Source organism: Coregonus clupeaformis, chromosome 23 (genome assembly GCF_020615455.1).
Source record: "Coregonus clupeaformis isolate EN_2021a chromosome 23, ASM2061545v1, whole genome shotgun sequence".
NCBI lineage: Eukaryota > Metazoa > Chordata > Actinopteri > Salmoniformes > Salmonidae > Coregonus > Coregonus clupeaformis.
This window is the reverse complement of record NC_059214.1, coordinates 30,114,048-30,139,222: the sequence shown is the minus strand read 5'-3', so window position 1 is coordinate 30,139,222 and position 25,175 is coordinate 30,114,048. Positions and strand designations below refer to the sequence as shown.

At 44.6% G+C, this 25,175-nt stretch overlaps 1 protein-coding gene across 2 annotated transcripts in view; it reads right to left on the bottom strand.

The window, feature by feature from the left end:
* Positions 1-256: 256 nt before the first annotated feature.
* The window catches only part of LOC121536868 (radixin), a 101,348-nt gene continuing 76,429 nt past the window's right edge, over positions 257-25,175 (bottom strand). For both annotated transcript variants that reach the window (XM_045206629.1, XM_041844474.2), the window contains exons 6-14: positions 24,373-24,456; positions 24,087-24,233; positions 23,710-23,806; positions 13,745-13,908; positions 13,137-13,267; positions 9,424-9,584; positions 7,165-7,257; positions 4,281-4,490; positions 257-3,949 (exon numbers count right to left, since the gene is read on the bottom strand). In XM_045206629.1, coding sequence (XP_045062564.1) covers positions 3,785-3,949; positions 4,281-4,490; positions 7,165-7,257; positions 9,424-9,584; positions 13,137-13,267; positions 13,745-13,908; positions 23,710-23,806; positions 24,087-24,233; positions 24,373-24,456 — 1,252 coding nt within the window. In that variant the 3' untranslated portion in view covers positions 257-3,784. The remainder of the gene's footprint in view (positions 3,950-4,280; positions 4,491-7,164; positions 7,258-9,423; positions 9,585-13,136; positions 13,268-13,744; positions 13,909-23,709; positions 23,807-24,086; positions 24,234-24,372; positions 24,457-25,175) is intronic.

Sequence of the window (25,175 nt, the reverse complement as noted above, 5' to 3'; positions counted from 1 at the left end):
CAAATGTTGTGCACGAATTTGTTTACATCCCTGTTAGTGAGCATTTCTTTTTTGCCAAAATAATCCATCCACCTGACAGGTGTAGCATATCAAGAAGCTGATTAAACAGCATGATCATTACACAGGTGCATCTTCTTCTGGGGACAATAAAAGGCCACTCTAAAATGTGCAGTTTTGTCACACAACACAATGACACAGATGTCTCATGTTTTGAGGGAGTGTGTAATTGGCATGTTGACTGCAGAATGTCCAACAGAGCTGTTGAATGTTCATTTCTCTACCATAAACCGTCGTTTTATTTTTGTTCAGTATATATTTTGGGATTTTTTTAATTGTGTTTTAAGAGAGGACAGAAAAAGGTCGGTGATATCTGGGATCCTTGGGACGTCCCTACCCCATTGAATTTGACAATTGAAATGGTAAGGGTTAAGGTTAGGGTTAGGTAATGGTTAAGGTTAGGATGGGGGTTAGGGTTTAAGGTAGGGATGTCCCAAGCATTCTGGATAGCACTGACCGGCAGGAAAAGGTGGGTTGTTGTTTTATTATCGTTGAACTGAAATTGTGTTGGGTGGTCTCAGTCATGTGAGTCAGCCTGTATTGACAGTCATGATCTTTCACTTAACATATTTCTGTACCGTGGTTCTCAGCTCTCTCTTCAAACTAAGTCTATCCCTTCAGAGGAACAGTGGAACACAGCTGACTTGACAAAGACAGTACTTAGTCTCTGGAGCCAAAAGGTTAAAATATTTTTATTTTTCAATTTTTTAAGAAACCATGTCCATTCACACAGTGATAGTATTAGATGACAAGTCACTCAACAACAGTGTTATTTTCTGGTCCCCTGTTGGTTGGCCTATTGGTTTTGAGCTGAGCAACGTCTAGCACCTTTCTAGGGCACTATGTGCCAGTGTGGTCCGGTGTGTGGCAGAGTAGTAAATGCCTCTACATGGCATTGTGCTTTTTTTTAAACACATCTGATGATAGCCTGAACCATGTTCAGTTAAAAAAGTAACTATTTTTACATGTTCTGATTTTAATTTGTTGTCAGCATTAAGAGATTTGAGGGGAATTGTTTGGGTGGTTTTCCTCAGTGTCACTGGATATGGCCTGTACTGTACCGTTCATCTCTGGTATAATGAAAGACCCTTTGATGAAGTGACTTGTGTTCAGTTTGCAGACAGTGTATGTATACTGTATGTCAGTGGAGGCTGCTGAGGAGAGGACGGCTCATAATAATGGCTGGACGGAGTGAATGGAATGGAATTAAACACATGGAAAGCATGTGTTTGATGTTTTTGATACCATTCCACTAATTCCACTCCAGCCATTACCACGAGCCCGTCCTCCCCATTTAAGGTGCCACCAACCTCCTGTGGTATATGTGCTGGGTTTTGGATACAGTACTTGGTTGAATTACTTCCACCAATTTCTTTGGATTTTGGTTGATTTTATTTTATTTCGTCTGACTGGTTAGTATATTATTCTATTTGACTGTTTGTTTCATTGTGTCAGTCTGTATCCAAGGCCTACAATTCAGGTAAAAAAACAATAAAGTTAATGTCAGACACTTCTCCAATGCCATGTATAATTTATTTAAATATTCATCCCTGCTGTGCTTTAAATCCAACATCATTTGTGCTACAATAAAACTGTTAAATCTAATGAATGCCTTTTAAAAGTGCAAAAAAACAAGGTTGGGATGCAGTATTCCGTCAGGGACCAAAGCAATCCGCAAAATGATTGAGGGTTAGCCTATGATATTTATGTACGTATTATGATGATCCTCTCTTCACAAGTGAACATGGGTCATTTCAAGCCAAAATGTAATGGAGGAAAATGGAGAACTGTGACCTGATGTTTTTGCCTTAGTGACTGTTCTGTATGTGAATGGGGGAGACAAAACAATGAGCTTTAAGTACTGTAACCCCAGAGCATTTGACTCTTTATGATACTCTGGCCTGTGTAGCAGACTTACTTGCCGATTCAGGGAACTGAGGCCAAATGGAAAATGTTGACTCCTTAGTGTTATGAATAATAAAGCAATAAAGCCTTCCTCAAGCTTTCGGGTGGTGACGATGAGTCATGTTTTGGGGGGGAAGGGATGGGTTTGCTGCCAAAATGGTGCTCAGGTTAATTTAGATACGGTAGCATGTTAGTGGGGCATGTGTGTATCATGTGATAATGATATTTCAACACTCTGGGGCATATGTCAGACATGTACCGTAGCCTACACTGAATGGCTTGACAGGATAATAATAGTAATTCACTGTAATGACACTTAATAAGAAGCTTGTCATTTCAACATCATGATAATAATGCTAGACTTTCCTCCACCTTTACATGTCAAATCAAGTAGGCCTACCTGAAATATTCTTTACAAGTTTTATATTTTTTTGTATTATTATCATACTGAACGGAATGTCTGAAGATCATGCGTACATAAATCAACTCTGACATCTGAAATTAAATTTAAAATTAAATGGTTGTTCATTTACTGTGGTGATAAAGTTGAATGAATAACCTAGTGTTCTCATCCACAACACTAAATAAAACACTGCACATGTTCTTTGGAAGGGTTACCACCACGTTAGAGTTACGGGTTTCACTTAAATGATTTGACATCAAGAAGAGATCGGTACATATAGTACATACTGTACTGTGGTTGACATTTAAGGAAAACACAGTTGACATTACCATTTTACCTAGTCTCGGAATTCCCAGACTGCAACATTGGTTACATTGTGGGAGGCAACCCGTCGGTCTAGACTAGAGAGACTGTTTTACCAGTTGTAGGAGGTGCTAGACAGATACTTTTTTTACATAACCTTAGTGTCTGTACCATGATTTAGAGCACTAAAATATCTCAGGCAGTTTTATGGTTATTTTCCCTTCTCCCATTCTTAAAATGCCTGGAAAGTGACGCATCTGGAATGTTCAAAATAAACAGTTCCTCATACCACTCCGTCCATATAATATTGAACTGCCGCCTCCCTCCCATTCTACCCTCATCCAACCTGGGATGAATACTTTGACTGACTGGAAGTAAGAAATAAACATGGATTCTTTATCGTGGACCAAAATCTATAAATGTTAACAAAAGCTTCAATGGATGGTGAACACATCAAACGTACAGGTTAGAAGGGACAAATAAAACGCTGTGTCCAAATTCTGGAGGAATTAAACCACTGGTTCAACATCAGCTGACCCATGACTAGAGCACAGCTAACTCACCACAGTTAAATATGAAACCAAAACTAAAGTAATGTAAATGAAATGAGACAAATAAGGACGTTTTTTTTTTAGAAAACAATTTAAATTCTTCAACTGATGACAAACAAAAAAAGTAAGGTACGGTATTTAAAGCTTTACATACAAGCTTGCCAGCGACATCAAAAAGCTACAAATGGCAATTCTCTCAATAAAAGCGATACCAAACAATTTCTCTCTACATTCTTTTTTAAATCCATGCTTACATCAGACGTGCAAGGGTTAAATTAGTCTTTGCTCAAGGAGAAGTTCATTTCGGCAGGATATGTTGCTTGCCATTCCAGATTGGACAATTCCAGATGTGGTTGGACGGAGCTCTAAGCATGGAGTGGTTTGATTGGCCAACCGCTAGTGGGCAGAGCTTTGGCAAGGCGTAGTGGGTGGGACATTGAATCCACACACCTCTGGCCTTTTTGCAAGTAGGGATTTGGGGGAACGGGATGGGAATGGGCAGGATCGGCTGTACAAGAAAGTGAGCTGTTGTCATGGCAATGCGAGGGTGGGAGGGTGCAGTCTCTCACATGGACTCGAACTCGTCAATGCGCTGCTTGGTGTTGCCCTGGCGGATCTGGCGCAGGGTCTTGTACTTGTCCCGCCCAGCCTTCACGTTCTCTGCATGTAGCATGTCATTCTGGGTCTTCTTGGTGTCGTCCCTCGCCTGGGCCAACTCTGAACTCAGAGCCTGACAAAGAGGTAGAGGGGAAGAGAGAGAACACTTCATTTTGATAGTTGCAGACAGATGGTGTATAGTTCAACAAATTATCAGCAAACTGTTGATCTACTAACCCCAACACTAGCCCTAGGCCTAACCATAATCCTAAAAAATGTTTTGCAGTTGATGACTACAAGCGTTGATAGCTACAAGCATTTCACTACACCCACAATAACATCTGCTAAATAATTTATGTGTATGTGACCAATAAAATTGTATTTGATTTTTAGCTTGTTGACAGTTTGAGCCTCTAGGGGTCTATCCATCCTAATGAAGTGAGACCACGTCTTCCTTAGCCTACCTGCAGCTGTTTCTTGACGCGTTCGTTCTTCTGGGCCTCTGTGACACGTTCCTCCTCGCTGCGGTGGCTGGTGATCCCATCACTGTGCAGCTCGGTGCTGCCCTCTGCGTTAGTCTCATCCTGCTCATCCTGCTCCGGCGCCGGGGGTGATGACATCACAGACTTCAGCTCCTCTTTAGTCTTCTCCAGGTCCTCCTGGGCTGAGATGGCCTGGGGGGGGGGGTTCATGTGGGAATCACTGATTGTCACTTGGCGTTCAATAAAGTACTAATCTATTGTATCATAAATAACAATCATACAGTACTGACACATTTCAATATTCTATTTGGAACAGGCAACACAGACATTCTTGCTTACACACACACAAACTCATACACCAACACATTTCAAGACAACTTTGTCAAAAGACAAGGACACCAGTATTTAAAGGGCATGCAGGTATAGGACCTGAGTAGACCAGAGACTTTCCAAAAACAATAAAACACTCATGCAGACACACACATACTAAACTAGGGGGTTAACATGCAAATAAGGGACACAATTACATCGTAAAAACATATTGTTCTGGCTCACGCACCCAATTTCAACCTCAGTTAGCTCTTACACATACATATACTGAACAAAAATATAAATGCAACATACTACAATTTCAAAGATTTTACTGAGTTACAGTTCATATAAGGAAATCAGTCAATTAAAATAAATTCATTAGGCCCTAATCTATGGATTTCACATGACTGGGAATACAGATATGCATCTGTTGGTATCAGATACCTTTAAAAAAAAGGTAGGGCCGTGGATCAGAAAACCAGTCAGTATCTGGTGTGACCACTATTCGCATCATGCAGTGCGACTCATCTCCTTTGCATAGAGTTGATCAGGCTGTTGATTGTGGCCTGTGGAAAGTTGTCCCACTCCTCTTCAATGACAATGTGCTAAATTGTTGGATATTGGTGGGAACTGGAGCACGCTGACGTACACGTCGATCCAGAGCATCCCAAACATGTTCAATGGGTGACATGTCTGGTGAGTATGCAGGCCATGGAAGAACTGGGACATGTTCAATTTCCAGGGATTGTTTACAGATCCTTGCGACATGGGTCCGTGCATTATCATGCTGAAACATGAGGTGATGGCGGTGGATGAATGGCACGACAATAGGCCTCAGGATCTCTTCACGGTATCTCTGTGCATTCAAATTGCCATGAATAAAATGCAATTGTGTTCATTGTCTGTAGCTTATGCCTGCCCATACCATAACCCCACCTCCACCATGGGGCACTCTGTTCACAACGTTGACATCAGCAAACAGCTCGCCCACACAACGCCATACACATGGTCTGCGGTTGTGAGGCTAAATTCTCTAAAACGACGTTTGAGGCGGCTTACGGTAGAGAAATGAACATTCAATTCTCTAGCAACAGTTCTGGTGGACATTCCTGCAGTCAGCATGCCAATTGCACGCTCCCTCAAAACTTGAGACATCTGTGGCATTGTGTTGTGTGACAAAACTGCACATTTTAGAGTGGCCTTTTATTGTCTTCAGTACAAGATGCACCTGTGTAATGATCATGCTGTTTACATTTACATTTACATTTTAGTCATTTAGCAGACGCTCTTATCCAGAGCGACTTACAGTTAGTAAGTGCATACATTTTTCATACTGACATGAGACATGAGGGGTGGGATGTGTGTTCTGGGTGACGGGTCCACACAGTGTCAGAACAACAGCATCCCCATGCTGACTAGTGGGTTGGCAGGCAGTGGACATATTTTTTTGTCCTGTTACTGTGCTACATTTGGACATGCTTAATTACCCTTTTTTCCTAGCTGTAGTTAGTTAGTTAGTTAGTTAGTTCGAATATTACCGTAGCTGCATATCAGACGAGGCTAGCTACTCCTGAAACTCACAGCCAGAGCTAACGCCACCAGCAGCCTAGCCAATACCGTGCAGCTAGCTAACCGTTTATTCATTAAATCAGACTCAGTCACTCTTCAAACAAGAAACTTTAAAATTACAAAAACTGCCCTAACACCATTATCGTTATACTACCATATGAGAGTTTAAAAAAAATCCTTGACGGCTGGTGAAGGAAGGATGAATGGTGGCTTTGAAAGGTGGTTCTGAGGAGTGCAGGGCAAGGTTGGATAACCTTTTCAGCAGGGGAGGCCTTGTTGTCATAGTCCTCAACTGGAGCAGCAGGTTGCTAGTGGCATAGCTGGGTAGCACAGGGACTGGTAATCATAGATGCATTGTGGGCATGGCAGCTTCTTGATATGCCACACCTGTCAGGTGGATGGATTATCTTGGCAAAGGTGAAATGCTCACTAACAGGGATATAAATAAATGTGTGCACAAAATTTGAGAGAAATAAGCTTTTTGTGCGTATGGAACATTTCTGGGATGTTTTATTTCAGCTCATGGAACATGGGGACAACACTTTACAACATGTAAAGTGTTGTCCCCATGTTCCATGAGCTGAAATAAAACATCCCAGAAATGTTCCATACGCACAAAAAGCGTTTATATTTTTGTTCAGTGTACATTAGATCTTATGAATGCTGTTAAATGATTTGGTTTGAGGCCATACACCCCCACACATTTGGATACAGACACTATTATTTATTAATGTGTCAGTCCCAGGGGGCAGGGCAGGGTGCATGGGGGGGTCAAAGTAGTGGAGGCTGCTGAGGGGAGGACGGCTCATAATAATGGCTGGAACGAAGTATTATGGCTTGAATGGAGTGAATGGAATGGTATCAAACACATGAAAACCATATGTTTGATACCATTCCATCAACTCCATTCCAGCCATTTTTATGAGCCATCCTCCCCTCAGCAGCCTCCACTGGATCAGAGAGCGGTAGCAGAGTTAACCGTTACTTTGTGTTGCCATTCGGTCGCCTCCTCTTCCTTCTTCCTCTTGGCCTCTTCAAGCAGAGCGATTTTGGCAGTGAATTCTCCTAGCTCAGCGGCCTGCGAGAGACAAGCACAAAGCACCCTTCTGTCAGACACACTAACACACTGGCCAGCAGACTGCAAGAGTTGGCCATTGCCTATGAGGTTTAATGGGCCAACCAATATGAAAATGTAATTGACACATGGTTCCGTGGTGAGTACTGTTAACCATGTAATACCACCCATGAAATCTTCCCTGAAATACCAAAGAGAGAGGGGGGGTGGTGAGAGAAGAGAATTCCCCCTGGTGTTACAGGATTGGTTCGCAGTTCCGGACCGACCCACTAGGTGTCATCCTCCGACAACCATAGCCACCTCCTCACTCACAGTCGGGACTAATTATCTTCCTATTGGTGTCACCTGTGGCTATCTGATTCACCTAAGTATTTATGCCCTCACTTCCCCTTTTTTTGGAGACCTATGTGCTCCTCATTTGTTTCGTGTATAGTCCGTTGTTTTGTATACCTGAGTGGCGCAGTGGTCTAAGGCACTAGCAGTGCTAACTGTGCCACTAGAGATCCTGGTTCGAATCCAGGCTCTGTCGCAGCCGGCCGCGACCGGGAGACTCATGGGCGGCGCACAATTGGCCCAGCGTCGTCCAGGGTAGGGGAGGGAATGGCCGGCAGGGATGTAGCTCAGTTGATAGAGCATGGCGTTTGCAATGCCAGGGTTGTGGGTTCGATTCCCACGGGGGGCCAGTATAAAAAAAATATGTATTCACTAACTGTAAGTCGCTCTGGATAAGAGCGTCTGCTAAATGACTAAAATGTAAATGTAAATGTTGTATCCTGGCTTTTGGACCACCAGTAAAGATCCTTGTTTCACCATCTTTGCCTACTGCCTACTGCCTACTGTCTATCATGCACCGCACCTGGGTCACACCTCACACCAACCCTTACACCCTAGGGCACGCTTCCTGTACATTAACACCTCAATCACAGATATCTGTAAGGACACTGAGATTATTTTTAGTTATCAATGCAAAATAGGTAGGTAGCCTGGCGGGTAGGAGTTTTTGGCCAGCAACCGAAAGGTTAAAGGATCGAATCCCCGAGATGACAAGGTAAAAATCTATAGTTCTGCCCCTGAGCAAGGCAGTTAACCCACTGTTCCCCAGGTGCCGATGATGTCGATTAAGGCAGACCCCCGCACCTCTCTGATTCAGAGGGGTTGGGTTAAATGCGGAAAACACATTTCATTTCAGTTGAATGCATTCAGTTGTACAACTGACTAGGTATCTCCCTTTCCCTTAAAGGTTACTGCCTCAGGGCCTTCTAACACTGCATTCATCAATGTTATTTTCCATCACTTAACCCAATGACAAGGTGTCTAGTCTCTTTGGCTTATTGTCTCCCTCTCTCTGTAACTCTACCAACTTTGCAGTATATATATATATATATATATAAAAAAAAATTTTGGGGGGGGGTTATTTCTCATCTTATTACTGTAGCTCAGATCGTCCTTTGCATTATTACATACAGCCGGAAATAACTTTTGGATATTACACAGCGGCGGTAACTCACCAGCATTTTGTTTTACAAGCCTTTCGCTACACCCGCAATAACATCTGCTAAATATGTATATGCGACCAATCAAATTTGATTTGATTTGATGGGGAAACAACTACATGAGCAATAAGCATACTGTCAGTCATTTGGAGCTGTAAATCATTTGTTGAGCTATGCGTTGAGCTATGGCATTTCAGGTTAAATACCAACATGAGGAATAACCAAATCACCTTTGGAATGCATGTCGTAAAAGCATCCATAAATGTAGTGTAAGCAGGGGAGGTGTTTACAAGAGGTCAGTCAGTGCCACTCATTTACATAGAACCGTATGTATTGATGTGATAATAATATAGCAGGTACAGTGCAGATATGTTGTAGGTTAGAGTGTTTACAAAGGTTTTAGTGTGTTGGACAATCCAGAGGAAACCGATGACTTAGAGAATTATACCTGTCTACAGTAGGTATATGTACATGGTTTTAATGACACTAATACCTGTACATCCTTCCTTCAGGTAATCAATAAATAGAAAGTTGAGTAAGGTGTCTATTATATTGCATTCATCAATCATTTAATATAAAATCAGTGATTTCTTCAAGGAAGGAAGGAAAGAAGGATGCACTGAAAGTATGTGAATGGAGCCCTGATCCAAAGTGGTGATGTGAAGTGAAGTGTTACCAGTTGTTCCTGGTTCTTCATCTGGTCAGCGGACTGTTTAGCCAGCGCTGCCTTGGCCTCCTCCGCTGCCTGTCTCTCTCCCTCCAACCTCTCCGCCTCCTCCTTCGCTCTCTTCCTCTCCTGGTCCAACTCCAGGGCCCTGCGCGTCTGCTCCTCCAGCTCTGTATGAGCGTGCACAGACAGACACACACACAATTACTGATTACAACAATGTACTGTATGACAAATATAATCAGATCTTAGCAAGAGTGCACCCATCTTTCCTGACATACACTACCGTTCAAAAGTTTGGGGTCACATAGAAATGTCCTTGTTTTCGAAAGAAAAGCAAATTTTTTGTCCATTAAAATAACATCAAATTGATCAGAAATACAGTGTAGACATTGTTAATGTTGTTGTAGCTGGAAACGGCTGATTTTTTATGGAATATCTACATAGGCGTACAGAGGCCCATTATCAGCAACCGTCAGTCCTGTGTCCAATGGCACGTTGTGTTTGCTAATCCAAGTTTATCATTTTAAAAGGCTAATTGATCATTAGAAAACCCTTTTGCAATGATGTTAGAACAGCTGAAAACTGTTGTGCTGATTAAAGAAGCAATAAAACTGGCCTTCTTGAGACTAGTTGAGTATCAGGAGCATCAACAATTGTGGGTCCGATTACAGAATCAAAATGGCCAGAAACAAATAACTTTCTTCTGAAACTCGTCAGTCTATTCTTGTTCGGAGAAATTAAGGCTATGCCATGCGAGAAATTGCCAAGAAACTGAAGATCTCGTACATCGGACAAATACATTAGAGTGTCTAGTTTGAGAAACAGACGCCTCACAGGTCCTCAACTGGCAGCTTCATTAAATAGTACCCGCAAAACACCAGTCTCAACATCAACAGTGAAGAGGCGACTCCGGGATGCTGACCTTCTAGGCAGAGTTGCAAAGAAAAAGCCATATCTCAGACTGGCCAATAAAAATAAAATATGAAGATGGGCAAAAGAACACAGACACTGGACAGAAGAAGATTGGAAAAAATTGTTATGGACAAAGAACATTTGTGAGATGCAGACCAAATGAAAAGATGCTGGAGGAGTGCTTGATGCCATCTGTCAAGCATGGTGGAGGCAGTGTGATGGTCTGGGGGTGCTTTGGTGGTGGTAAAGTGGGAGATTTGTACAGGGTAAAAGGGATCTTGAAGAAGGAAGGCTATCACTCCATTTTGCAATGCCATGCCATACCCTGTGGACGGCGCTTGATTGGAGCCAATTTCCTCCTACAACAGGACAATGACCCAAAGCACAGCTCCAAACTATGCAATAACTATTTAGGGAAGAAGCAGTCAGCTGGTATTCTGTCTATAATGGAGTGGCCAGCACAGTCACCGGATCTCAACCCTATTGAGCTGTTGTGGGAGCAGCTTGACCGTATGGTACGTAAGAAGTGTCTATCAAGCCAATCCAACTTGTGGGAGGTGCTTCAGGAAGCATAATAATAATATGCCATTTAGCAGACGCTTTTATCCAAAGCGACTTACAGTCATGCGTGCATGGGGTGAAATCTCTTCAGATTACCTCAACAAATGTACAACTAGAATGCCAAAGGTCTGCAAGGCTGTAATTGCTGCAAATGGAGGATTCTTTGACGAAAGCAACGTTTGAAGGACACCATTATTATTTCTATTAAAAATAATTATTTCTAACCTTGTCAATGACTACATTTCCTATGCATTTTGCAATATTTCCTTTTCAAACTCATTTCATGTATGTTTTCATGGAAAACAAGGACATTTCTAAATGACCCCAAACTTTTGAACAGTAGTGTACATTCACACATTCATCTCTTTATGTCATGAAACACAAGAGGAGGACTTTAATAATCTCCCATGGAACACCAGTGTTTATATAGGGAAACAGAGAGATACCTCTGAGAGAGGCCTGACCTATATTTGATGAGAGCATTTCTAGAGGCACCATACTGTAGAAATAAATCAGTCTGATTCTGATATGAATGGCCCTTTCGGGATCGTATAATTTTATCTCAGCCAAGCAAATAAACTCCTGCCTTTTACCTACAGAATGGATATGCAGTGATTCGTTAGATCTGCTGTGGATTTCAGGGCTGTAGCTAACTCTCTCCCTCCAGCCATTCACTCTATGTAAATACGCCCCAGGTGTGTTCTGCCCTTTTCGGTTATGACGGCTGTGGTGCTACAAGTCAAGGGCCAACAATATAGAGAATGAATGTTCAAGTCCCCCTTCCCTGTAACATGATAAAACAGCTAGCAGTCATCCTATGGTCTCTAAATGATAACCCATCTCATATCCTCACATGGCCTTTCCTATCATTGCTACGCTGACGATACACAACTAATCTTCTCCTTTCCCCCTTCTGATAACCAGGTGGCGAATCGCATCTCTGCATGTCTGGCAGACATATCAGTATGGATGACGGATCACCACCTCAAGCTGAACCCTGGCAAGACGGAGCTGCTCTTCCTCCCGGGGAAGGACTGCCCGTTCCATGATCTCGCCATCACGGTTGACAACTCCGCTGTGTCCTCCTCCCAGAGTGCGAAGAGCCTAGGCGTGACCCTGGACAACACCCTGTCGTTCTCCGCCAACATCAAGGCGGTGACCCGCTCCTGCAGGTTCATGCTCTACAACATTCGGAGAGTACGACCCTGCCTTACACAGGAAGCGGCACAGGTCCTAATCCAGGCACTTGTCATCTCCCGTCTGGACTACTGCAACTCGCTGTTGGCTGGCCTCCCTGCCTGTGCCATTAAACCCCTACAACTCATCCAGAATGCCGCAGCCCGTCTGGTGTTCAACCTTCCCAAGTTCTCTCACGTCACCCCCTCCTCCGCACACTCCACTGGCTTCCAGTTGAAGCTCGCATCCGCTACAAGACCATGGTGCTTGCCTATGGAGCAGTGAGGGAAACGGCACCTCTGTACCTTCAGGCTCTGATCAGTCCCTACACCCAAACGAGGGCATTGCGTTCATCCACCTCTGGCCTGCTGGCTCCCTTCCTCTGCGGAAGCATAGCTCCCGCTCAGCCCAGTCAAAACTGTTCGCTGCTCTGGCACCCCAATGGTGGAACAAGCTCCCTCACGACGCCAGGACAGCGGAGTCACTCACCACCTTCCGGAGACATTTGAAACCCCACCTCTTTAAGGAATACCTGGGATAGGATAAAGTGTTCCTTCCAACCCCCCCCAAATTGTAAAGTGGTTATCCCACTGGCTATAGGGTGAACGCACCAATTTGTGAGTCGCTCTGGCTAAGAGCGTCTGCTAAATGACGTTAATGTGCCCTTGAGCAAGGCACTTAACCCTAATTGCTCCTGTAAGTCGCTCTGGATAAGAGCGTCTGCTAAATGACTAAAATGTAAATGTAAATGATAGCCCATTCCTCACTCCTCCTAACAAGAGCCTAGTATGCAAATCCCAGTGTTGCGTACTGTAGCTGTGAACTTGTTCTGTGGTAATTGAGTGTCTGAACACCAGCTGTGAACTACAGTGGGTGTTAGTGTTACTCCAAGGTGTTGGTTGCATGGTTAACCTGTGATATTTAAAAAGAAGTGAGATGATGCAAATCAGGCTCCTTTACATTGTTCCTCTGAAGTTGTATCCTTTGCTTGTGTGTGTGTGCGTGTGTGTAATGCGTGTGTGTGTGTGTGTAATGTGTGTTCATGTGTGTGCGTGTTGAGATGTAGATACCTTTCTGGGCCTTTAGCGTCTGTTCCTCAATCTGTCTGAGTCTCTCGACTAGCTCGTCCTTCTCTTTCTCTATCTTCTCCCTCTCCTTCTCTGCATGTGCTCGTTTTTTCTTCTCGTTTTCTAGCTGGGCTCTGTAAAACAAAAGAGGCCAGGTTCAGTTGATGAAAATGCCTGGGCTAATAATATATTCAAATTAAATTAAATGAATTGTTGAATATACTACTCATATCATTCAATATCAAACTATATTTTGATGTATAAAATATGATCACAACACAGGTACAACATTCTGCAACTTCGAAATGCTTTACAAAAAGGTAAGACACAAAAATGCACATAAGAGCAATAGAGATATCCAGTCCATGGCTGTCTCTAAATAGCCTTATTGGACACACGAGAGCAGCTGTCAGGATGGTGGATCAGGCTAATATTTCAATTGAATTTCTGTAATTCCCAATGTCCGCTCTTCTCACCTCCTTTGAGGAATCAAGGGAATACAGAGATTCACCCTTTAAGTGGCTCTGGTACTGACCAGACATATTTTAATAAAATGCTGCCCCCTTCTGGTCAGAATCACAACTACATGACTGCACGTGTTCCTCCTGTACCTTTCCATCTGTTTGTGGTGTTTCTCCTCCCGGGCCTGGGCCTTCATCTGCTGAACCTCGATGGTGTCAGGCTTCCTCCTCCTCATGTACAGCTCGTGGTTCCCCATGCACAGCGCCAGGATACGCTTGTTGATCCGCAACCGCGGCGCATAGAACACAAAATCCTACAGAGAGAGAAGGTGAGAGGCAAAGGGGAGAGGAGGAGGGAGAGGAGAGGAGGAGGGAGAGGAGAGGAGGAGGGAGAAGCAGGGAGGAGAGAGGAGGGGAGAGGAGGGGAGAGGAGGAGGGAGAGGAGGGAGGGGAAATGAGGAGGGTGAGGCAGGGAGGAGAGAGGAAGGGAGAGAAGGGGAGAGGAGGGAGGCAGGGAGGAGAGAGGAGGGAGAGGAGGGGAGGGAGATGAGGGAGGGGAGGGAGGGAGAGGAGGGGAGAGGAGGAGGGAGAGGCAGGGAGGAGAGAGGAGGGAGAGGAGGGGAGAGGAGGAGGGAGAGGAGGGAGGGGAGAGGAGGAGGGAGAGGCAGGGAGGAGAGAGGGAGAGAGGGGGAGAGGAGGGGGGAGAGTAGGAGGGAGAGGCAGGGAGGGAGAGGAGGGGAGAAGGGGAGGGAGGGAGGGGAGAGTAGGAGGGAGAGGCAGAGAGGAGAGAGGAGGGGAGAGGAGGGGAGGGAGAGGAGAGGAGGGAGGGGAGGGAGAGGAGGGAGGAGAGAGGAAGAGGGAGAGGCAGGGAGGAGAGAGGAGGGGAGAGAAGGGGAGAGGAGGGAGGGGAGAGTAGGATGGAGAGGCAGAGAGGAGAGAGGAGGGGAGAGTAGAAAAGGAAAAGAGGAAGGGGTTGACTCAATTTGCTGGTAATTTTACTAATTTACACATTTGTGCAATGTCTTTATTATATTATCAATGTTTATTATACATTGTGTTGTATTATTTCCTCCCGCCTTCCCCTACCTTCCCAGTAGACTGACTAACCCTAAACCTAACCCTAACCCTCCTGCCTTTCCCTACATTCCCATTAGACTGACTAACCCTAAATCTAACCCTAACCCTAACCCTCCCGCCTTCCCCTACATTCCAAGTAGACTGACTAACCCTAAACCTAACCCTAACCCTAACCCTCCCGCCTTCCCCTACATTCCAAGTAGACTGACTAACCCTAAACCTAACCCTAACCTTAACCCTCCCGCATTCCCCTACATTCCCATTAGACTGACTAACCCTAACCCGAAACCTCCCACCTTCCCCTACATTCCCTGTAGACTAACTAACCCTAACCCTAACTCTCCTGACTTCCCCTAACTTCCCAGTAGACTGACTAACCCTAAACCTAACCCTACCTTCCCAGTAGACTGACTAACCCTAAACCTTACCGTACCTTCTCAGTAGAGTGACTAACCCTAAACCTAACCCTCCCTTCCCAGTAGACAGACTAAACCTGAACCTAAGCCTATGTTCCCGGTAGACTGACAACCCTAACCCTAAACCTTACATTCGAAGTACACTGACTAACCCTAAACCTTACCTTCCCAGTAGACTGACTAACCCTAAACCTAACCCTACCTTCCCGGTAGACTGACTAACCCTAAACCATACTTTCTCGGTAGACTGACTAACCCTACACCTAACAATACCTTCCCAGTAGACTGACTAATCTTAAACCTAACAATACCTTCCCAGTAGACTGACTAACCTTAAACCTAACCCTACCTTCCCAGTAGAATGACTATTGATTTGATTTGATTTGACTGACTAACCCTAAACTTAAACCTACTTTCTCGATAGACTGACTAACCCTACCTTCCCAGTAGACTGACTAACCCTAAACCTACCTTCCCAGTAGACTGACAATCCTTAAACCTAACCCTACCTTCTCAGTAAAGTGACTAACCCTAAACCTAACCCTACCTTCCCAGTAGACTGACTAAGCCCTAAACCTAACCATACGTTCCCGGTAGACTGACTAACCCTAAACCTAACCCTACCTTTTCGGTAGACTGACTAACCCTACACCTAACCCTACCTTCCCTGTAGACTGACTAACCTTAAACCTAACCATACCTTCCCAGTAGAGTGACTAACCCTAAACCTAACCCTACCTGCCCAGTACACTGACTAAACATAAACCTAAATTTCCGGTAGACTGACTAACCCTAAACATAATCCTACCTTCCCAGTTGACTGACTACCCCTAAAACTAACCCTACATTCCCAGTGGACTGACTAACCCTAAGCCTAACCCTACATTCTCGGTAGAATGACTAACCCTAAACCTAACCATACCTTCGCAGTAGAGTGACTAACCCTAAACCTAACCATACCTTCGCAATAGACTGACTAACCCTAAACCTTACCTTCCCAGCACACTGACTAACCCTAAACCTAACCCAACCTTCCCAGTACACTGACTAACCCTAAACCTAACCCTAACTTTGCAGTAGACTGACTAACCCTAAACCTAATCCTACCTTCCCAGTAATCTGACTAACCCTAAACCTACCCCTACCTTCTCATTAGAGTGACTAACCCTAAACCTAACCCTACCTTCCCAGTAGACTGACTAACCCTAAACCTAACCGTACTTTCTCGATAGACTGACTAACCCTAAACCTAACTGTACTTTCCCAGTAGACTGACTAACCCTAAACCTTACCTTCCCAGTAGACTGACTAACCCTAAACCTAACCCTACGTTTACGGTAGACTGTCTAACCCTAAACCTACTTTCCCAGTAGACTGACTAACCCTAAACCTTACCTTCCAGGTAGACTGACTAACCATAAACCTTTCCGGTAGAGTCTACCTTTCCGGTAGACTGACTAACCCTACACCTAACCCTACCTTTTCCGTAGACTGACTAACCCTACACTTAACCCTACTTTCCCTGTAGACTGACTAACCTTAAACCTAACCATACCTTCCCAGTAGACTGACTAACCATAAACCTAACCCTACCTTCCCAGTAGACTGACTAACGCTAAATCTAACCCTACCTTCTCGGTAGACTGACTAACCCTAAACCTAACTCTACTTTTTCGGTAGACTGACTGACCCTAAACCTAACTATACCTTCCCAGTAGACTGACAAACCCTAAACCTAATCCAATCTTCCCAGTACACTGACTAACCCTAAACCTAATCCTACCTTCGCAGTGCAGTGACGAACCCTAAACCTAACCCTACCTTCCGGGTACACAGAATAACCGTAAACCTAACCATACCTTCCCGGTAGGCTAACTAACCCTAAACCGTACCTTCTCAGTAGAATGACAAACCCTAAATCTATCCCTACCTTCCCAGTAGACTGACTAGCCCTAAACCTAACAGTACCTTCTCAGTAGAGTGACTAACCCTAAATCTAACCCTACCTTCTCGGTAGACTGATTAACCCTAAAACGAACCCTACATTCTCGATAGACTGATTAACCCTAAATCTAACCCTACTTTCCCGGTAGACTGACTAACCCTAAACCTAACCCTACCTTCCCAGTAGACTGACTAACCCTAAACCTAATTCTACCTCCCCAGTAGACTGACTAACCCTAAACCTAATTCTACCATCCCGGTAGACTGACTAACCCTAAAACTAACCCAACCTTCTCGGTAGAGTGACTAACCCTAAACATAACCCTACCTTCCCGGTAGACTGACTAACCCTAAACCTAACCCTATCGTTCGAGTAGACTGACTAACCATAAACATAAACATACGTTCCCAGTAGACTGACTAACCCTAAACCTAACCCTACCTTTCCAGTAGACTGACTATCCTTAAACATAACCTTACCTTCTCAATAGAGTGACTAACAATAAACCTAACCTTTCCTTCCCAGTAGACTGACAAACCCTAAACCTAACCCTACCTTCCCTGTAGACTGACTAACCTTAAACGTAACCCTACCTTTCCGGTAGAATGACTAACCCTAAACCTAACCCTACATTTCCGGTAGATTGACTAACCCTAAACCTAACCCTACAGTCCCGGTAGACTGACTAACACTAAAGCTAAACCTACCTTCCCGGTATACTGACTAACCCTAAACCTAACCCTACCTTCCCAGTAGACTGACTGACCCTAAACCTAACCGTACCTTCCCGGAAGACTGACTAACCCTAAACATTACCTTCTCAGTAGACTGACTAAGCCTAAACCTACCATCCCAGTAGACTAACCCTAAATCTAAATCTACCTTCCCAGTTTGTTTAACCTAAACCTAACACTAAACCTAACCCTACCTTTCTGGTAGACTGACTAACCCTAAACCTAACCTTACCTTCTCAGTAAAGTGACTAACACTACACCTAAACCTACCTTCCCTGTAGACTGACTAACCTTAAAACTAACCATAGCTTCCCAGTAGACTGACTAACCTTAAACCTAACCCTACCTTCCCAGTAGACTGACAAAGCCTAAACCTTACCTTCCCAGTAGACTGACTAACCCTTCCCAGTAGACTGACTAACCCTAAACCTAACCATACCTTCCCAGTAGACTGACTAACCCTAAACCTAACCCTACCTTCTCAGTAGACTGACTGACTGACCCTAAACCTAACCCTACCATCCCAGTAGACTGACTAACCCTAAAAATAACCCTACCTTCCCAGTAGACTGACTAACCCTAAACCTAAGCCTAGTTTCTCGGTAGACCGACTTACCCTTAATGTAATCCTACCTTCCCAATAGACTGACTAACCCTAAACCTAACCCTACATTCCAAGTGGACTGACTAACCCTAAACCTATCCATACCTTACCGGTAGACTGACTAACCCTAAACCTAACCCTACCATCACGGTAGACTGAGTATCCCTAAACCTAACCTTACCTTCCAGGTAGACTGACTAACCCTAAACCTAACCCTACCATCCCGGTCAACATACTAACCCTAAAACTAACCCTACCTTCTCGGTAGAGTGACTAACCCTAAACATAACCCTACCTTCCCGGTAGACTGACTATCCCTAAACCTTACCTTCTAGGTAGACTGACTAACCCTAAACCTAACCCTACTTTCCCAGTAGACTGACTTAACCTAAACCTAACCCTACCTTTCCGGTAGACTGATTAACCCTAAACCTAACCCTCTGTTCCCAGTAGACTGACTAACCCTAAACCTAACCCTATCGTTCCAGTAGACTGAGTAACCCTAAACATGAACATACGTTCCTGGTAGACTAACTAACCCTAAACCTAACCCTACCTTTCCGGTAGACTGATTAACCCTAAATCTAACCTTACCTTCTCAGTAGAATGACTAACCCTAAACCTAACCCTACCTTCCCGGTAGATTGACTAACCCTAAACCTAACCCTACCTTCCTGGTAGACTGAATAACCCTAAACCTAACCGTACCTTCCCGGTAGACTAACTAAACCTAAACCTTACCTTCTCAGTAGACTGACAAACCCTATATCTAACCCTAACTTCTCGGTAGACTGACTAACCCTAAACCTAACCCTACTTTCTCGATAGACTGACTAACCCTAAACCTAACCATACTTTCCCAGTAGACTGACTAACCCTAAACCTAACCGTATTTTCCCAGTAGACTGTCTAACCCTAAACCTTACCTTCCCAGTAGACTGACTAACCCTAAACGTAATTCTACCTTCCCGGTAGACTGACTAACCCTAAACCTTACCCTCCTTTCCCAGTAGACTGACTTAACCTAAACCTAACCCTACCTTCCCGGTAGACTGATTAACCCTAAACCTAACCCTCTGTTCCCAGTAGACTGACTAACCCTAAATCTAACCCTATGGTTCAAGTAGACTGACTAACCCTAAACATAAACATACGTTCCCGGTAGACTGACTAACCCTAAACCTAACCCTACCTTCCCAGTAGACTGACTAACCCTGAACCTAACCATATGTTCCCGGTAGACTGACTAACCCTAAACCTTTCCTTCCCAGTAGACTGACAAACCCTAAACCTAACCCTACCTTCCATGTAGACTGTCTAACCCTAAACCTAACCCTACCTTTCCGGTAGAATGACTAACCCTAAACCTAACCTTACCTTCCAGGTCGACTGACTAACCCTAAACCTAAACCTACCATCCCGGTAGACTGACTAACCCTAAAACTAACACTACTTTCTCGGTAGTGTGACTAACCCTAAACCTTTCCTTCCCAGTAGACTGACAAACCCTAAACCTACCTTCCATGTAGACTGACTAACCCTAAACCTAACCCTACCTTTTCGGAAGACTGACTAGCCCTACACCTAACCCTACCTTCCCTGTAGACTGACTAACCTTAAACCTAACCATACCTTCCCAGTAGACTGACTAACCCTATACCTAACCCTACCTTCCGGGTAGAATGACAAACCCTAAACCTAACCCTACTTTCTCGGTAGACTGACTGACCCTAACCTAACCCTACCTTCCCAGTAGACTGACTAACCCTAAACCTAACCCTACCTTCCCAGTAGACTGACAACGCCTAAACCTTACCTTCCCAGTACACTGACTAACCCTAAACCTAACCCTAACTTCACAGTGCAGTGACTAACCTTAAATCTAACCATACCTTCCCAGTAGACTGACTAACCCTAAACCTCACCTTCCCGGTAGACTGACTAACCCTAAACCTAACCCTACTTTCTCGGTAGACTGATTGACTGACCCTAAACCTAACCCTACCTTCCCAGTAGACTGACTAACCATAAACCTAACCCTCCCTTCCCAGTAGACTGACTAACCCTAAACCTAAGCCTAGTTTCTCGGTAGACTGACTTACCCTAAACTTAATTCTACCTCCCCAGTAGACTGACTAACCCTAAACCTAACCCTACATTCCCAGTGGACTGACTAACCCTAAACCTAACCCTACCTTCCCAGTAGACTGACTAACCCTAAACCTATCCATACCTTCCCGGTAGACTGACTAACCCTAAAACTAACCCAACCTTCTCGGTAGAGTGATTAACCCTAAACATAACCCTACCTTCCCTGTAGACTGAGTATCCCTAAACCTAACCTTACCTTCCAGGTAGACTGACTAACCCTAAAACTAACCCTACCTTCTCGGTAGACTGACTAATCCTAAACATAAACATACGTTCCCGGTAGACTAATTAACCCTAAACCTAACCCTACCTTTCCGGTAGACTGATTAACCATAAACCTAACATTACCTTCTCAGTAGAATGACTAACCCTAAACCTAACCCTACCTTTCAAGTAGATTGACTAACCCTAAACCTAACCATACGTTCCCGGTAGACTGACTAACCCTAAACCTATCCCTTCCTTCCCAGTAGACTGACTAACCCTAAACCCTAACCCTACCTTTTAGGTAGACTAATTAACCCTAAACCTAACTCTACCTTTCCGGTAGACTGATTAACCCTAAACCTAACCTTACCTTCTCAGTAGACTGACTAACCCTAAACCTAACCATACCTTCCCAGTAGACTGACTAACCCTAAACCTTACCTTCCCAGTAGACTGACTAACCCTAAACCTAACGCTACCTTCCCGGTAGACTGACTAACCCTAAACCTAACCCTACCTTCCCGGTAGACTGACTAACCCTAAACCTAACCCTACCTTCCCAGTAGACTGACTAACCCTAAACCTACCTTCCCAGTAGACTGACTAACCCTAAACCTAACCCTACCATCCCAGTAGACTGACTAACCCTAAACCTAACCCTACCTTCCCAGTAGACTGACTAACCCTAAACCTAACCCTACCTTCCATGTAGACTGTCTAACCCTAAACCTAACCCTACCTTTCCGGTAGAATGACTAACCCTAAACCTAACCTTACCTTCCAGGTAGACTGACTAACCCTAAACCTAACCCTACCATCCCGGTAGACTGACTAACCCTAAAACTAACACTACTTTCTCGGTAGTATGACTAACCCTAAACCTTTCCTTCCCAGTAGACTGACAAACCCTAAACCTACCCCTACGTTTCCGGTAGACTGACTAACCCTAAACCTAACCCTACAGTCCCGGTAGACTGACTAACCCTAAACCTAACCCTACCTTCCCAGTAGACTGACTAACCCTAAACCTAACCATACGTTCCCGGTAGTATGACTAACCCTAAACCTTTCCTTCCCAGTAGACTGACAAACCCTAAACCTACCCCTACGTTTCCGGTAGACTGACTAACCCTAAACCTAACCCTACAGTCCCGGTAGACTGACTAACCCTAAACCTAACCCTACCTTCCCAGTAGACTGACTAACCCTAAACCTAACCATACGTTCCCGGTAGACTGACTAACCCTAAACCTTTCCTTCCCAGTAGACTGACAAACCTTAAACCTAACCCTACCTTCCATGTAGACTGACTAACCCTAAACCTAAGCCTACCTTTTCGGAAGACTGACTAACCCTACACCTAACCCTACCTTCCCTGTAGACTGACTAACCTTAAACCTAACCATACCTTCCCAGTAGACTGACTAACCCTAAACCTAACCCTACCTTCCCGGTAGAATGACCAACCCTAAACCTAACCCTACTTTCTCGGTAGACTGACTGACCCTAACCTAACCCTACCTTCCCAGTAGACTGACTAACCCTAAACCTAACCCTACCTTACCAGTAGACTGACAAAGCCTAAACCTTACCTTCCCAGTACACTGACTAACCCTAAACCTAACCCTAACTTCACAGTGCAGTGACTAACCTTAAATCTAACCATACCTTCCCAGTAGACTGACTAACCCTAAACCACACCTTCCCGGTAGACTGACTAACCCTAAACCTAACCCTACTTCCTCGGTAGACTGATTGACTGACCCTAAACCTAACCCTACCTTCCCAGTAGACTGACTAACCATAAACCTAACCCTACCTTCCCAGTAGACTGACTAACCCTAAACCTAAGCCTAGTTTCTCGGTAGACTGACTTACCCTAAACTTAATTCTATCTCCCCAGTAGACTGACTAACCCTAAACCTAACCCTACATTCCCAGTGGACTGACTAACCCTAAACCAAACCCTACCTTCCCAGTAGACTGACTAACCCTAAACCTAAATCTACCTTCCCAGTAGACTGACTGACCCTAAACCTATCCATACCTTCCCGGTAGACTGACTAACCCTAAACCTAACCCTACCATCCCGGTCAACTGAGTAACCCTAAAACTAACCCTACCTTCTCGGTAGAGTGATTAACCCTAAACATAACCCTACCTTCCCTGTAGACTGAGTATCCCTAAACCTAACCTTACCTTCCAGGTAGACTGACTAACCCTAAACCTAACCCTACTTTCCCAGTAGACGGACTAATCCTAAACATAAACATACGTTCCCGGTAGACTAATTAACCCTAAACCTAACCCTACCTTTCCGGTAGACTGATTAACCCTAAACCTAACCTTACCTTCTCAGTAGAATGACTAACCCTAAACCTAACCCTACCTTTCCAGTAGACTGACTAACCCTAAACCTAACCATACGTTCCCGGTAGACTGACTAACCCTAAACCTATCCCTTCCTTCCCAGTAGACTGACTAACCCTAAACCCTAACCCTACCTTTAAGGTAGACTAATTAACCCTAAACCTAACCCTACCTTTCCGGTAGACTGATTAACCCTAAACCTAACCTTACCTTCTCAGTAGAATGACTAACCCTAAACCTAACCCTACCTTCCCAGTAGACTGACTAACCCTAAACCTAACCCTACCTTCCCGGTAGACTGACTAACCCTAAACCTAACCCTACCTTCCCAGTAGACTGACTAACCCTAAACCTAACCCTACCTTCCCAGTAGACTGACTAACCCTAAACCTAACCCTACCTTCCCAGTAGAATGACTAACCCTAAACCTAACCCTACCTTCCCAGTAGACTGACTAACCCTAAACCTAACCCTACCTTCCCAGTAGACTGACTAACCCTAAACCTAACCATACCTTCCCAGTAGACTAATTAACCCCAAACCTAACCATACCTTCCCAGTAGACTGACTAACCCTAAACCTAACCCTACCTTCCCGGTAGACTGACTTACTGGGGCTTTCTTGTCAATGGGTTTGATGACAAACTTCTTGTCGCTGAAGGAGATGTTCCTGATCTCGCTCCAGGGGAAGCCAATCTTTGGTGTCAACCTGTGGAAGAGGGAAGGAAAAACACTGACTGTCTCAACACTATGCTAGTACAGTACTATGCCATGTGAAGGAACTACCCACCTATATCAGTGTAGTACGAAATGAAACTAGAGGTACCATCCATGGCCAGAAGAGGGCGATAGTGTCATGGAGTATATCTGACAAGGCCATGCTCATGTAGCCACAAAGGCTCTCTTACATTCCACCTTAGTGGATGAATGGCATATTCCACATTCCACTCTAAAATAACTCAAAAACTGTATATGTCAGTATTGCGTACTTGTCCTCGTGTTCGTAGATATTGAGTCCCAGTGCATCCACACCCAGCCACAACTCAGTTCCCTTTTTGTTCTTGATCTCAAAGTAGTTGACTCCATACATCTCTAGGTCCTGGGCTATCTTCAGATATTCCATAATTGAGTCCTCTCTGTGTACACAAACACACGTTAGAAACATTTAGAACTTGTGTAGAGGAGCAAGTATGACACTAACACCCTCATACAAACACACACACACATATAGACCCTCATACATTTACATTATTATTATATCATACAAAGCCCTACCTGAGCATGCCTCTGTGTTCCTCGTGCCAGGTCTGTATTCTGTCCTCCCACTGCTCCTTAGTCAACTTGTGCTGCTCCAAGACTCTGCAGGACACACAAACACACACAAAGGGTTATTCAAACAGAGCCACACTAGAGGCCTGGCATCAAAAGACAGAACAGATTTATAGTGAGGGAGGGTCAAGTCACTCTACTAAAGAACAACTCCTTTACAAAGCACACACTCCCTCCCTCCCTCCAGCACACACTCTAAAGGGGGAGTATGGAGAGAATTAATTAAGTAGAAGGACATTCCAGCCTCCTCAACCATAGTAGGGACAATTTCAATAGAGACTCCTCTGTGTTACTATGACAGCAAGGTTACTATGACAGGAAGGTTACTATGACAGCAAGACTCTTCCCCTGGTATTCTTTGAGTGGGACAGAGAGGGGCAGAGGAAGTGTGGGGGGAGATGTGGAGGTCTCTGCTGTACAGAGAGGTTCAGAGGGGAACAGAGAGGGGACAGAGAGGGGACAGAGAGGTTTAGAGGGGAACAGAGAGGGGACAGAGAGGTTTAGAGGGGAACAGAGAGGGGACAGAGAGGGGACAGAGAGGTTTAGAGGGGAACAGAGAGGGGACAGAGAGGGGACAGAGAGGGGACAGAGAGGTTTAGAGGGGGAACAGAGAGGGGACATAGAGGGGACAGAGAGGTTCAGAGGGGAACAGAGAGGGGACAGAGAGGGGACAGAGAGGTTTAGAGGGGAACAGAGAGGGGACAGAGAGGGGACAGAGAGGTTTAGAGGGGAACAGAGAGGGGACATAG